At 39.3% G+C, this 16,920-nt stretch overlaps 1 protein-coding gene across 1 annotated transcript in view; it reads right to left on the bottom strand.

Annotated features, from left to right (window-relative positions):
* Positions 1-2,409: 2,409 nt before the first annotated feature.
* Positions 2,410-16,920, bottom strand: part of LOC147382915 (uncharacterized) — a 64,289-nt gene continuing 49,778 nt past the window's right edge. Inside the window, exon 24 of the mRNA XM_086429156.1 lies at positions 2,410-2,554. Coding sequence (XP_086285282.1) covers positions 2,471-2,554 — 84 coding nt within the window. The 3' untranslated portion in view covers positions 2,410-2,470. The remainder of the gene's footprint in view (positions 2,555-16,920) is intronic.

Raw genomic sequence — 16,920 nt, 5'->3', positions numbered from 1 at the left:
ATTAACTTCTTTATAATTTGTTATACTAAAAATTTAAATTGATAGTTTTTTTTTTTTTTTTTAAAATTTATCTTAGTTAAAAGTAATAAACTTTTAGAAGAATAACTCATTTTAAGTTTCAATCGATAATTTATATGAAAAATTGAAGAATTGTATATAATATGCATTTACTTTGAAATAAAAACAAATATGTTAAATCATCTATAGTATAGAAAGGAATGACAAAATAAATCGGTTCCGAGTACCCACAGATATTCATTGGATAAAATCTAATGGTTCCGATTCCTATCGGTTCAATTTAATTTTAGACCCGACTCTAATCACTTCCAAAAAAGTTCTGTTTGGAAAAGCTGTATGTAAAGTTGCTGAAGTTGAGAGAAAGTTGTTGTTGCTGTTGCTGAAGCAACTTGCTGAATTGAATATATTGTTTGGTAACATGCTATTTAATTATGCTGTTAAGATGTTGAACTGTTTGGTAACCCGCTGTCTAAAAATTGCTGGATGAAATTAAAAATAATATTAAAAAAAAAAATTATTTATTTGATATAAATACTAATATGTTAACAATAAGTATAAATGTTGATAATTTTGTTACTGTGTTTGAGCCCACTTGTTGAACATGGAGATTGTGCCTGCTCAATTTTCCATCGGTGATTATCTTGATGGACTCGTACATACTCGATGATTCCTATAAAATATGTTGTTATTTCCTAGTTATTCTTTATTTCTATTTTGTTGTTTGTAAGTAGATTTTCTTGGCCTCCTTTGTATAATTGATTTATTTTTTCTAACAAACTTCTCAAATAATTTTTTATTTTTATTTTTGGTTAGTGGGTTCAAATTTGTTTTTGATGTTTTTGGTATTGGATGTAAAATCGATTTGTTTTTAGTATGGTATGAGTACCAAAAGATCAAGGCCTAAGATTCACGTTGTTAATTTTAAAAGCATGACGGTCTCTCTAATATCGATAGAAAATTTGGGGAGTTAAATAATTTTTTTTTCCTTTTTTGAGTTTCTATTGGCACCCAAACTTTTATTAATTATATCCCAAATATTATTACACTAGTTCAAACAATTTTAGTAGTTGTTTTACAATTATAATTAGGCTCGTATAAAATCTTTAATCCAAAAAATAGACATCTAGCAAAAAGGAGAAACAAAAAAGGGCTTTTACTGGCACCCCAATTTTTATTTATCCTCAATTATTAACTCTTTTTTTTTTCTTTCTTTTAATTTGGGTTTAATAAGTAAAATTTGGAATGCCAATAACAGTTCGTTATTGAAAATAAAATTGAATGGGCTCCAGCTGGATGCAAATCGATAGTTTGAAAATTAGGCGAGGTGTATCAAATATCAATTAAAACATAGGTTTTAAAATCTACTTTTGTGTATTTTATAAGTGCAGACAACAACTTTGGTGCAGTGGGGTTATATATTATATTATTATTTTTATTATGTATGTTGTCAGTATGAGAAAAAGGGGTAAATTCTAATATACCTCAAAGGTAGGGGGTTAAATCAGAGTTTTTTTTTTCTTTAAAAAATTCAATGACTTGCCCCTAGGTAGCTCTGCCCCTAACCCCATCTCAAGCGAGAGAGTTTCTGAATTGGTGGTGTTGACGTTGAGTCTTCTACGTTGAAGGACGAATGGGTCAAAAAGACTCGTGTGTGGTGTCGGAGAAGGTTGAATCATGAACCTGATCAAGGTTTTGGGTTTTGTAGGAGATGGGTTGAGATGGTGGAGGCGAAAGGAGAGTGGGAAGGTTGAAGAGGCCATTAGAGAACTTTGAAACAGTGAAGTAACATAGAGGATTGAAGAAGACAGAGTTGAATTTCACAAATCGAGTTACGAACTCGGTGCTTCAATCAAGGGAGGAATCGGGTAGAGTTTTATCAACTGTGTGATTTTGCTGAGGCTCGTTGAAGAGTTGGCAGTCGAGAGAATAGGCTGATTTAGCCGAACGAATCGGCAACTAAAATGTGTTCTCATCGATTCCAAACACAGAAGTTTCAAAAACGGAATGAGTTCGGTGTGATTTTAGCCGTGCGAAGGCTTTTCCAAACGGAGTATAAAAAGGAACCAGAACTGGGGTTTCTGGTTCGATTTCGGTTAAATGGGTACCCATTAACAACCCTACTCGGTAATAAGAGTTGTCGATCTCAAGAATATATGTAAAAGTTGTAGATCTCACTAAACCCATCATAATAACATTAAGTACTTGTTATAATTATATCTACTAATGAGTCACAGACACTGTTTGAATGTAAACTTGGTAATAAAAGTTGTAGATCTCACCAGAAATCTACAAGTAAACACTGTTTACAGCTGCAGGAAATTTTGTTAAATAGAAAATGTAACATCTCTTGCAATAATGAAACAGAAATCTTTATAGAATACATAGCAAAGCAACAGATGAACAATTGGAGATGATTTCACCTTGCTTGAATGAGAAGGCTCTCACTACATCTTCAGAGGAAGCATTGATAGGCTGAAGGCATGCCTTCGTATGTAGCGTTGAAAGCTGAAAGGTTGCCTGGACGTGATAAAACAATCTACATGCACCATGACAAGAAGTCAAATAATAATATGAATTATTGCTTTTGGTGTAAAACTACTAAACAAATGGATCATAAAACTTAAAATTCAACTTGGATTTTTCTTGAAGAGTTAAAAATATTGAATAAACAAAAAAATATATAATGTGCCTAGCTACTCCATAACTCAATTATATAATGTAATGGTTTTAAACCAATTGTTGCAAATAATAAGAAGCATAGTTAATGGGCAATTTCGGAACAGGAATAATTAGTATAGAGCTTTAAAAGTATAACAATAAGAAAAAGAAGTTTGCATGAGAGTACACTTCGGAGGGATAGTTTTCTTGGGTCTAGATAGCTTTTCATATGACTCTAAAGTCCAAAGAACCATCACAAAGTCTATTTTAATTCCACCATATTCCATAAAAATCAGAATTTATTGGAAGATAAAGTGTAGGGAAGCATTAACTGTTCGTACCCCAGTACGATTACCAAGAAAAATTTCAGTCCTATAACTCCCTCTATATAACTCTGATTGAGATACTATCAATTCTAAATCAATCATTAAGAAGTCTAGTTCAATAAATCAAATTACTTAATAGTAGTTAGTTTAGTTTAATTTAATTATTTTAGTTTTTTCATGTTTATGTTATTTTTTGTCTTTTCTAATTTATTTGTATAAGTATATAAAAAATATACAAGGAGAAATAATCAATCTGATTTTTTTTTTTCCAGAATTTCTTCACTTCTCTTTCTCTATATCTTTTCTAAAACCCTAGATCAGTTTTTACATGTTATAAAAGCATTGGTGACGACAGAGAAGATTGAAGGGAGCCCCAAATACTCCCCATAGGTGCTATCACAACCCACAGTAGCCACCACAGGTGTTACCACAAGCCACAACAACAACCATAGGTGTTGCCACAGGTCCCCATAGCCATCTAGGTGTTGTTGTAGGCCTCACAGTCACTCTAGGGGCTACGTAGGTCCCCACAGCCTCCTTAAGGGTTGTCGTAGGTTCTTAGGGTTACCTTAGGTGGTGTTGCAGGTTTCCTATTTCAGCCATCTAGACCCCTTCTTTCGTCCGGAATGAGACAATAGGGGCCCCTCTTAGGTTTTAAGTAGTTTGGTAGTGTTTTCGAGTAATTTTTTAGTGTGATTTGGACTCTCTGAAGTCATGTCAAAAGTAACTTCAAGGCATTCTACCAATAACGGGTTTGGATCCTCGCAACTCAAAAATGATAATTCAAACCTCCAAATCACCACAGTCAAACTCAATGGCACAAATTACCTAGAGTGAGCTTAGTCTGCGAAGTTAACCATTCATAGAAGACGGAAGACAGGCTATTTGAATGTAAATGAGAAACAACCTAATACTTTAAATCCTAAGGACAACCAATGGGATGCTAAGAATGCCTTGGTTATGTCATGGTTGTTGCATTCAATGCAATCTCATATTAGTCAAAGATTTCTCTTCTTGAAGATCGTACAACATAGTTGGGATTCGGTAACACAAACTTACTCTCAGGCTCAAAATATTGCGAGACTCTTTCCGGCTACTTTTCTGAATTACATAGCATATAGGAAGAGCTTAATTACTACTTACCCTTCAATTGGGAAAGTTTTAAAGATTGTGCTCAGTTTAACAAACATATTGAGATCCATCGTACCTTTTAGTTCCTCGCCGATTTGAATCCCAAGTTTAAGATGGTTAGAGTTCAAATTTTGACCAAGGATCCCCTACCTTCTTTGAACACCTTGTATTCTTATGTTCAAAGTAAGGATAGTTGACTTTTGGCTATGGGACATCTGGATATTTATGTAAGTGATAGATCAATTATGGCAACTAGTAGACAGGGAGATGGACAAGCTTCAAGAGTGAAGAAGTTTGATAAACCCACCCGAGCACCCAATAGTAGAGAAAGGCCGAAGTGTGACCACTGTAGAAAATTTGGACATATTCGAGTGAAGTACAAGGACTTGATAGGTCGTCCTGAGTCATTTCAACCTAAGGGCTGATCTTCTTCCACTCATCATGTTTTTAATGCTAATATGTCAGATAATACTCTAAGTTTTGAAAACACCTTCTCCAGCAGTACATGCACCATTATCTGTGGAAGATATTACTCGCTTGAGAGCTTTATTGGATGGTGCCATCTCTTCCTCCGCACACATAGGTACTCCTGCCACTACTCATCATGTTTCTCATCTACTCCAACTTCTGGATTCTTGATTTAGAAGCTTTAGATAACATGATAGGTATGTCGTATTTTTGTTAGTCATATATCCCATGTTCAAGCAAGAACAAGGTCCACCTAGCTAATGGTTTTTTATCATCCATAGCTGATAAATGAACCATCATAATCTTTCACAACTTTTCTTTGTCCAATGCTTTACATGTTCCTAATCTCACTATTAATCTTGTGTCTGTTAGTAGTATTACAAAAAATTTGAATTACGGTGTTATCTTTTTTTCTTTTCATTGTGTCTTTTAAGATTTGATAATGAAGAGGGTGATTGGCAATGGTCGTGAAGCAGATGACTTGTACCTTCTCAATGTTTCAATGTCTCAGCGCATTCCACATGCTCATATTTCTCATAGTAATAGTAATAGGGTAGTCAATAAAACTCCAATAATACGAGGGCATATTTGCTTGAGTCATGATTCTTGTAGACACCCAAATTTGAGCGGGTACTCGATGCAAAATGCCTCAAAAATCGAAAAAAAATTGGAATGGGCTCCGAGGCCCAAACTTACAAAAACCCAATGAATTTTGTCATTCATTTTTCAATAAATGACCCAAGGCTTCTTACGTGGCCCACGGACCAAAAACTTACTCACTCAACTCAACTCCCAAACCCATCCTTATCCTACCCACTACCCAAGCCCATTCAATTCAACCCATTCAACCTAAACCCATCCTTATTCTACCCATTACCCAAGCCTATTCAACTCAACCCAACATATTACCCAAACCCAATTCTCTACCTAAGCCCAACATCACAACCAATCACCCAATATGACACATGTCATCACCCCATCTCACCTCCCTCATCCAACCACCAACTCCCATCACCTTAACTATCCCATTATTTTTCTCTAAATATCATCTACCCACATTTACAACCTACACCCCCCTAACCTATCCTATCCATTCATTCAAATCAAATACTTACAACCTACACCCTCCCTAACCTATCCTATCCATTCTCTCAAATCAAACACTTATAACCTACACCTCCCCCTAATCTACCCCCATCATTCCCTACAAAACCCATCTCTACAATCTACACCTACACCTATCCTCTCAATTCAAACACTCATCCTTTCCTATCAACTTATCTCAACCCTTCATTTCCACCCACTTTGACACATGTCATCATCTCCCTCACTCTTCCAAAATATCATCAACCACCTCCTTAAATCCTCCATTCTCTTAAACCAAATACCATTTAATTACAACCACCATCTTAAACTCACCTCACCAAACACTCTACCCAAATGGGTTGGGTAGGATCCAAACCATTTGGGTCAAAAGTCACCCATTTAACCCCCCTTCCCTAAATACGCTCTAATCTCCTCTAAATTACACATACCCTTCTCTTTCAAACTCATAACCATTCTATCCTTTTTTTTATTTCACCCAACTCTACCCCTCAAAATAACTCCCACAATTCTATAAATACCCACTCATTCTCAACTCTCAATCCCTAACGAAAAATCCAATATCCCACAACTAATGAAAATTTGATAAAAAATCTTCCAAAAACTATAACTCTCTACTCTACTCTCCTCTCAACACCCAACTCTCAACTCATCTCACAACTCTCAACCTTCTCTCAAACAAATCAAGCAAAGAAAAAGAAGTCAAGGAAAGTCAAAGGAAGTCAAGGAAGGAACAAGGTGGGTTTGACAAAAGGAACACCCCCCTCAACTGCCCTCCTCTACTCACCCCTTTCTCCACACATTTGCACACACCACCATGATTTAAATCACCAAAGGGCCCCTTTTTCAATAAGGGTGCCCTTAATGATTTGGATCAATATCGAAAGCCCCTCACACTTGAGGGCATACAGCGAATATTTTAAATTTTATTTTCTTTTTACTTTGGAATACCGAATCCGAGGTTACCACATTACGTGGATGGAGTAGGGTGCCTAACACCTTCCTTACTCCATAAATGGACCCCTTTACCTTTGAATCAAAGGTTGGACTATGCACCTTATCCTACGAGAGTCATCAAAAATGTCAAAATGACATGTTTTTCAAAAAATACAACTTCGAGTAACCATTCACACCCATTTCCGAAAAATGAATGGTGGCGACTCCAAAATCCCCCAAAGTGGAGGGATGTTTCATAGTGTTGAAAATCCCATGTCCACAGCTTGGCAACTCCACTGGATAAGACTATACTAGTAGGCCCGACCCTCTTCCTTAATTCAATTATTTAAAAAAAAAAATGTTTTCTTTTTGTTTTGCTTTCTTTTGGTTTATCTACTAACGTTTGCCTTGTTTTTTTTTTATTTTCACAAGTTTCATATGCGAATGGTTGTAATATTTATTTACATATGCTTCTTGTTTTATTTTTTATTTTGGGACAAAAAAGATGTAAGGATGGATACACTTCAAAAAAATGCACGCACATGCACATGCGATTCATACCCCTATGCATAAGCCACCCCCCTCCTCTTTAATTTTCTAACCCCGGATGCCGGTACTCTCAAGCCCCTGAGATCGTTATTTTGGGTGGCTGGGAGGAGAACATCCACCCCATTCACCAACGTAAGACATGCACACGTTGGTGTACATCGAGGTTTGAAGAATGGGTAGCCGAAAAAACTACCTACAAACCGCATGCATCAAAGCGTAATTAATAGACAAAGGACACTAAGGCTTTCAAAATCAATTCCGTTTCCATCCCATGCTCGTATGTGATGTAATTTTTTTCAAGCCCACGATGGCAAGTTGTATAGATATTAGGAAGTTTCCCGTTTTATGTGTTGTTTTATGTCCCCTTAGATAAATGGGGAAGTCATTTTTTATTTATGTTTGCATCATAAAAAAAAAGTGACATTTTTGTGGCCCAAGCCAAAAAACAGAGGCTATGTGCCTCAAAACCCAGAAATTTTGGGCAAAAATGGGATGAGGATCAAAAACAGGACAACTTTGGAAAGCTAGAAAAGGTTTTGGTCCGTGTTTGAAGCACGGACTCAAGAAAAATTGTTAAGTCTGTGCTTAGAAAACGTACTGGGCAAATTTTCTTAGGTCTGTGCATTAAGCACGAACCAGTGTAAAAAAAAAAAAAAAAATTATGTTCTGGTCCGTATTTGAAGCACGGACCAGCCAAAAAATGGTAGGTCCGTACTTGAAAAACGGACCCCCTTAAAAAAAATAAATATTTATGTTCTGGTCCATATTTGAAGCATGGACCAGCCAAAAAATGGTAGGCCTGTACTTGAAAAGCGGACCAAAAAAAAAAAAAAGATTTTGTTTTTTTTGCTCATTTTGTTCCTTATTTCAGTCCTGACAACTTTCCTTCTCAGAGTTTTTTTTATTTTGAGTTTTAAAGCTCGAAAATAATTAAATGAATCACTTTTTTGTAAAACTCAGGGCCTACCACTCATAATCGATTCCGCTCAAAACGGATTTTACCCAACGTGGCTCACTATCGATCTCGGTCATAATCAAACTTGTCCTTCACTAAGTATTCATGTCAAAGTGGGCCATGACCCAGATCTATTCCAAACTGGGTCCACGACCCCAGATCCATTTCAAACTAGGTCCACGACCCAGATCCAATCAAACTGGGTATTCGACCCAGATCCATATCCATTTAAACTGGGTCCTCGACCTAGATCCATTTTCAATTGGGTCCCTGACCCAGATCCATTTCAAACTGGGTCCACGACCCCAAATCCGCTTCAACTGGGTTCCCGACCCAGGTCCATTTCAACTGGGTCCACGACCCAAATCCACTTCGACTGGGTCCACGACCCAGATCTGTTCCAAACTGGGTCCACGACCCCAGATCCATTTCAAACTGGGTCCACGACCCAGATCCAATCAAACTGGGTCCTCGACCCAGATCCATATCCATTTAAACTGGGTCCCCGACCTAGATCCATTTTCAACTGGGTCCACGACCCAGGTCCATTTTCAACTAGGTCCACGACCCGGATCCATGTCAAACTGGGTCCATGACCTAGATCCATGTCAACTGGGCACGACCCAGATCCACTTCAACTGGGTCCACGACCCAGATCCATTTCGTTTGGGTGTCCGACCCAGACCCACTTCGACTGGGTCCACGACCCAAATCTATTCGTTTCGATCCACAACCCAGATAAACCCACCTCATTTGGGTCCATGACCCATATCCATTTCAAATCGGGTCCACGACCCATATCGAATCAAGTCCACGATCCATCTATGATCTAACAAAGATGACAACCGAACAATCGACTCAAATGCATTCAACTTTTTCAACAAAAAAAAAAGGTGGGGATTTCAAAAAGCACCAATTGCAGTCCTTCATCAAAGTCGATGCCTAGAAAGATCTTACCCTGTTGATACGAGGGGGATAGACTACGTCTATTCAGGGAATAAGGTGATTTAAGAGTGCCATTGTGCGCATCTTCTTCCTTGGAGATCGGCCTGGCCGACGATGATTTCAGATAACTGAATTGGAGGCTACCAAAAATAGGGGTTATTCCAACATGATTTATCTCAGAAATTACTTTTTAAAATATTTTACCGACTCTGTGTCGATGCCAGCTCCGTGCTGATGTAATTCATTTTCAAAATGTTCTACCGATTCCGTGTCGATGCCAGCTCCGTACTGATGTAATTCCTTTTCAAAATGTTCTACCGACACCATGTCGATGCCAGTTCCGTACTGATGTAATCTCTTTTTCAAAACACTTTATCGACTCCGTGTCGATGCCAGCTCCGTGCTGATGTAATTTCTTTTTCAAAACGCTTTACCGACTCCGTGTCGATGCCAGCTCCGTGCTGATGTAATTTCTTTTTAAAATGTTTTACCGACTCCGTGTCGATGCCAGCTTCGTGCTGATGTAACTCCATAAAAAAAATGCTTTACCGACTCCGTGTCGATACCAGCTCCGTGCTGATGTAACTTCTTTTCAAAATGTTTTACCGACTCCGTGTCGATGCCAGCTCTGTGCTGATGTAATTTCTTTTCAAAATGTTTTACCGACTCCGTGTCGATGCTAGCTCCGTGCTGATGAAGTTTCTTTCTCAAAATGTTTTACCGACTCCGTGTTGATGCCAGCTTCATGCTGATGTAATTTTTTTCTTCCAAACGATCCAGCTCCGCGCTGACAAACCACGTTTTTAAGTTCACCTAACTAAATTTCTCTTTTGAGTACCATCCCTAATAATTACCGGACTTAATAAAACATCATGCATTTTCCTTTTTTGTAAGTAAGATGGTAATGCTTGATATTCTGTACTCACAGGTGGCCAAACGAAAAAAGTACAAGCACCCTAAGAAACCTTCGTATTTCCTTCAATCTTCATCAAGTATGAGTAACTCAGAAGACCCACAACCTGCCATGAATGAACTAGCTGAGGCTAATGCGATGATAGCAAAGTTGTTAGAAACAATGAAAAGGCAGGAACAAATCTTGACGACCGTTTTAAGTAGCACTAACTTTCTGCAAGCACAGGCAGCTTAGCACCAAGCATCTGGGTCAAACCCTGAACTCCCTGAACAAACACGACCAGATCAATAGACCACCCACTTCCTGCTGTACCAGTATACCAGGGCCCTCCACTCTATATCCCACAGAATCAACCACCTCCGGTGGTGATCACAGATGATGAGTGTAACTTCAGGGTTCCCGAAGCCAAAAGTTCTACTGATGACAAAATGACCCAACAAATCGAGTCTCTCCAAGAAGAAATGAGACGAATGAAAGGTACAAATACTTTAGGAGGGACAAGATTTAGGGACCTTTGTTTTTACCCTAACGCATAGTTGCCGGCTAAGTTCAAGTGTCCAGAATTTGAAAAGTACAACGGGGTTGGGTGTCTTTTGTCGCACCTCAAATTGTATTGTGGATCGATGTGCCAATATGGCGAGGACGACAGATTGCTGGTAGAGTTATTTTAGAGAAGTTTAACAGGGCCAGCACTCAAATGGTTCTCGGGATTGGACCATACACTCATCAAGAGTTGGTAGGACTTAGCTGAGATGTTCTGGCACAATTATCGGTTCAATACGGATGTCGGTTTGGATAGAAATGACATGGCACGAATGACGAGGAAACACAAAGAAACAGTAAAAGAGTATGCCCAGAGGTGGCGAAAGTCAGCTTCTCAAGTACGGCCAGCCATAACAGAACAAGAAATGAACACCACGTTTATCTCTACACTGGGGCATTTATTCTACACACATCTGGTAGGGCATACCACGGGCACTTTCTCCAATTTGGTTCAAGTAGCAGACCGAGTCGAGGACGGGATCCGAACCGGTTTAATATTTGACTTTACAGCCTTGAGTGCAACGACGGGGACCTCGACATAGAAGAAATCAGTGCCTTTTGTCAAAAAGAAAGAGGAAACCCAGGTCAATAATGTACAACTCAGCCAACCTCTCATCATTCAAGCACCAGCTCAGCGGTCACAGGCACCTCAGGCCCCTTGGGCGCCAGTACCTCGAGCTGCTTGGGCTCCAGTACCGTAGAATCCCTTCCGGACAGTTCCTCCACAAGCCATGCCAGCACAACCAGCGCAACAGTATGGGCAGAATCAACAAGCAAGACCGAACATGGTTAATAGAATGTTTACCAGGCTACCCATGACACTATCTGAGTTACTGCCAATCTTGCTCAGGGGTGAGTATCTTGCAAAACGTCCACCAAATCCTGAAGTTGCCAACGGGCCAGGGTACAACCCCAATTTGTTCTGCGAATTTCACATGGGTGCACCAGGACACTCCACAGACCAATGCTGGCAGCTCAAACATCAAGTACAGAACCTGATTGATAAAAAGACTCTCATCCTAGATGGGCCTGCCAACCCGTCCCAACAACAGAATATCAATCAAAACCCCCTGCCTACTCATAATGGGGAGGGGAGTGGGCACAGGGTAAATGTCATCTGTGGAGAACTCGACTTCAATCCCTTGGATCTGATAGCGCCTATCGGAGTAAAAATCAGGGTACACTTCACAAATGAGTCAAGGTCGTCAACAGTTAACACAGTCAACCATTACACAACAAATTCATCGCAGAATTCACAGCTACCCCTCAGAATGGCCAACCTCACCATCCATCCCACTCATCGAAATACTGCTACCCGACCACCTCTAGTTATACCCTACGAGTCACACAACCCTCAAAATGCGACCCGACCTCCTCTAGTTATACCCTATACACCATCAAACTTTCAAGGATCAACTCGACCCCCCTTCCATATACCGTACACTTCATCTCCACGTCCACCACTCGTCATTCCATACACTCCATTGACTCTACCAACTTCCACCATCACTACATCCAAATCACCACCACCTCCTCTCATTTTCAATATGAAACCCGATCCACCCCCCATAACCATACACTCACCTAAATCATTCCCCTATAGCTCCGATCAGGCAATTCCCTAGAGCTATGAGACTACCATCACCACAACCGCCGGGGTCGAAATAATGAAGAAAACAATGGTGGCTGATATCGGCCGTATAACCAGGACGGGAAAGTGTCAGAAATTGTCAGAAAATTAGGTGAAAATCAGGGAAGAAAGCAAAGAGACTGTAGAAGAGGTGACCGACGAAGAGAAAAGAAAAGCAAAGGGAAAAGGCAAGCTGTATAAGAATGAAAAGATGGAAGAAAGGGTGAAAGTAACAGACAAAGAAGTCACAGACTTTATTAAGCTCATCCTCAAGAGAGAGCATAACATAGTAGACAGATTGAACAAGCAGCCAGCCCAAGTTAGCATCCTAGGACTAATGCAAAAATTGGAAGAGCACCAAGAGGCATTGTGAAAGCGCCCTCGATCCGCTGGGTGCGCGGATCCGCTTTTGACCCTTGAGGTTTGGGAGTCGCCACCTAGTTATTACGGTCTAGGAACCAATCAATGACTCTAAACGGATAAAACTAATTAAAACAAAAAAAAAACTGAATTCGGGGATCAAGTTACGGGGTTGGAAGGTGTTAGGCATCAACCCCGCCCGGCCAAAGCCGGTCTCTACTAAATTCCCAAGTAAATTACATTGCTAAAACCTAGATAAGAAAATAAATAAGAATAAAAGGTTTACCTTTCCGATGGCAAGGACTTGGTTCCCTCAGATTTGACAAAAAGAACTCCTTGTACCGTGCTCCCTTACTTCGTTCTACTTCCGGATTTGACTTCGGATCTCCGAGGCAAGGTATCTCCTTGTTTTTGAATCTGAACTCTTCAAGTTCATTGCGAATTTGGGGATGTTTTTAGAAGGCTTTTGGGTGTTTTCTAGACTAAAATTGAAGGAGGGATGTTACCTAAGGAGTTGGGGCTCCAAAACTAGGGTTTATGGGGGGCTAGGGGAGCTTCTAGACCTACTTTTCTTAGGGTTTATGATTTGATACGAAAATAGGGTGTGAGCACCTCTATTTATAGATGTTTTTAGGGGTTGATTTGGATAGAGTTAGTGTTTAATTAGAGTTGTGTTTTAATTTGACTTGTTTTAGGTAGAATTGTATTTTAATTAGAATTGTTTTAGGTAGAATTGTGTTTTAATTCAAATTGTTTTAGGTAGAATTATTTTTAAGTTAGAACTCTATTAGATAGAGTTATTATTTAATTAGAATTCTATTATGACTTTTGGTCTTATTTGATTGACTTTTAATGTTTTGACTTCAGTCTTAATTGATTGACTTTTAATATTTTGACTTCAGTCTTGCTTAATTGACTTTAATTTTGACTTCAGTCTCACTTGATTGACTTTAATACCTTGACCTTTGTCTTGCTTGATTTACTTTGATTTTTGGAGAAGGCCCCTCTATTATATTTTAATTCTTTGGACCCCCAAATGGAGGGGTCCTTAAAGAAATATCCCACGAACCCTCAACAATTTTGCCTGAGAATCTGATTAATCGATTTTTTAAGTTCAAAATTTTAAATTAATTTCATTAATGTTTAAATTTAATTATTTAATGTTTTATTTATTAATTTCGAATTTTTTAATTATGAAAATTGTGAAATTACTGTTTTGCCCCCGGAGAGGACTTTTCACGTTTTAAGTCGGTTTTTAATATTCTAGGATGTTTTAGAATCGGTTTTTCGTAGGGAATTCAATGAGAATGTTGGTTTGTGTCATTTATGAAGTTTTTTTTGTGTGAAATGATTGTAAACTTTATGAGGGGCATTTTCGTAATTTTGTCAAATTCTGTTAAAATTGGTGAAATGATTTATTTGATTCCGATTTGTTATTTTATGTGTTCGAGAGAGTTTTCCTAATCGTAACGTAGGCTCTAGGGTCGTTTTGAGGTTAGGGGTATTTTGGTAATTTAATCATTTTTAGTGATTTTTATCGTGAAGCTTCTTTTTGGTCTGCAAGATGATGATTTCTATGTTTCTGGGGTCGTATTTTCCTAGCGTAGCGTGGTTTCTAAGGTTTTGTCAATTCGAGATACCTCATCTGGATTTCTGAAACATATCTGGTAACAAAATAAAGCAACGGAATACACATCCATCATTGAGAATCCTTGCGATCGGGTTGACGAGTTGATTAATCAGGCGGATGCAAAAATGGGGTGTCTACACATTGTTGAAAGTCCTAGGGGGATCACATGTACCTTCGACCACGACACCAGCGCAGTTAGAGCAAACAATCGATCAGATCATGGCCCCCAATCCCATTATTTTCACTAAAAGCGAATTTGTGCCTGAAGGAACGGGACACGTCGAGCCACTAAATATTATGGTCATATGCAAGGGCATGATGGTTGCCAGAGTACTGATTGATAACGGCTCAGCGCTTAATGTCTGTCCGCTTGAAACCTTCAAGAGACTCAGTACTGATTGGTCACATGTCAAACCCAACAATAAGGTCGTCCGAGGTTTCGATAGCTCGAGAAGGGATTCTCTAGGCGAAGTAAACCTACCAATCACAATAGGACCTTGCACCTTTGAAGTGACGTTTGAAGTCATGGAAATACCAACGACCTTCAACTTGTTACTGAGCAGACCCTGGATCCATACTGTCGGGGCTGTGCCTTCCTCATTGCACCAAAGAGTCAAATTTATCATGGGCAGAGGATGATATCAGTATTGGCAGAGAACCTTATTCCAGCTGGGAGAGCCCCAGACGTGCCATTCATTGATATTGAAATGACAAAGGGCAAGGCACTCTACTATTCGTACCAATTCGCGGCTGTCAACCACATCGAGAAAGGAAAGGAGAAGGTAAGGGCAAAGCTATCAAGAGCGAACCTTATAATTGGTCGGGTCATGAAAAATGGAGGTTACCGACCCAAGCAAGGGTTGGGACCAGGAGGAAGAGGAAGAGCTACACTGGTCGAAGTAAGAAAGCATACTCCTTATTTTGGTCTAGGTTTAGGCCCACAAAAAATGATATAGCAGAAATGAACGAAAAGAAGAAAGAACTTCGACTAGCAAGAAAGCAAAATCGGGAATCAAATGTCTGAAACCTGGGCCGAGTCCCTCACATTAGTGATAGCTTCTTAAAGTCCCATATCAGACCCGACAACTTATCAGAACCACCACGGGTAAAAAGGCCAAAAACGGTAAATTTCAAACCCATGCACATTGACGAAGACTCAGTTGTTTAGTCCCAGTCATCCTTCGTAGAAGGCATTGATGTTTTATTCAATGGGGATTCCAACGAAAGTCTATCAGAGACTGCTTTAGAATCCACCAAAGTGGAAGTCACTACTAGCCAAAGGAACAAATCACCCTTTCCAAAGGGCATTGACTGGGCATCAGTCATCATCCCACCGAGTTTGGGAGGGACTATGCCCCAACCTGACAACAACAACAGTCAATCGGAGATCCTGGTTATCTCTGAACCACCAACCAAATCACGCAACAAATCACTTTCACATTTCATCCGCCCCCTCAGAGAAGGGGAGAGTTTGAACAATTGGGAGGAATTCCCTCTAACCCTTGAGGCTACCATAGCCTAAAAAAAAACGTCGTTAGGCAACATCAGTTTACCCGAGGATCATAACGAGTCCTCGTCCTCAGGTAAAGACTGTTTTGAGGGCTCCCTATCTTTACTAATGTATGACTGCTCTTCTTATTTTAGATGTCCGGAAAATAGCACTCAAAAATCAAAAAAAATCAAAAATTCTTCAAAAGGCAAAAAAATCAAAAAGTCTACAAAAAACAAAAAAATTAAAAAGTTTTCAAAATCTCAAAAAAATAGATATATTCCAAAAATCAAAAAAAGAGTTTTTATCAGAATTTAAGGGATTTGTCTCAACCGAATGGACCTTTGGACAGAACAGAATATGAAAATGATGAGTATGACTTCGATCTCGAACTCGACTTCGATCTCATGGGAATTGAAGAAGAATCTGAGGACGAAGTGGAATACCCTCCTAAAGAAATCAAAGACCTGTTAGAACGATATGAAAAAGGTGTTCAGCTAAACATTGAGGATACAGACTCAGTTAATCTCGGTACTGAAGATGACCCACGTGTTGTAAAAATCAGAGTCTTGTTAACCCCTCAGTAGAAAGAAGAAATGATTGAGCTACTACGTAACTACCAAGATATCTTCGCCTGGTCGTACAAAGATATGCCTGGCTTAGACACAGATCTCGTTGTTCACAAACTACCGATCGCTCCTGGGAGCAAACCGATCAAGCAAAAATTGAGAAGGCTTAAGCCAGAATGGACACTCAAAGTCAAAGATGAAGTGATGAAATAGTTTCAAGCATGATTTCTCGCAGTCTCCACGTACCCCGAATGGCTAGCCAATGTCGTTCCGGTACTAAAGAAGGACGGGAAAGTAAGAATGTGTGTTGACTATCGGGATTTGAACAAAGCCAGTCCTAAGGACGATTTTCCACTGCCTCACATCGACACTCTAGTCGATAGCACAACAGGGCATGGTATGTTCTCATTCATGGATGATTTCTCCGGATACAATCAGATAAAAGTGGCAGAAGAAGATCAAGAGAAGACAGCATTCATTACACCCTGGGGTACTTTTCATTACAAAGTCATGTTATTCGGGCTTAAAAACGCAGGGGCAACCTATCAACGTGCAATGACGACTTTATTTCACGATATGATCCACAAGGAAATGAAAATCTACATAGATGACATGATCGCTAAATCGGGTATAGAAGAAGATCATCTGATAAATCTCAAGAAATTGTTCGACAGGTTAAGGAAATACAACTTAAGG

Source organism: Akebia trifoliata, chromosome 16 (genome assembly GCF_017979445.1).
Source record: "Akebia trifoliata isolate Shusen 1 chromosome 16, ASM1797944v1, whole genome shotgun sequence".
Classification (NCBI taxonomy): Eukaryota; Viridiplantae; Streptophyta; class Magnoliopsida; order Ranunculales; family Lardizabalaceae; genus Akebia; species Akebia trifoliata.
Note: the sequence above shows the minus strand (reverse complement) of the source record. Positions and strands in the feature narration are given on the sequence as shown.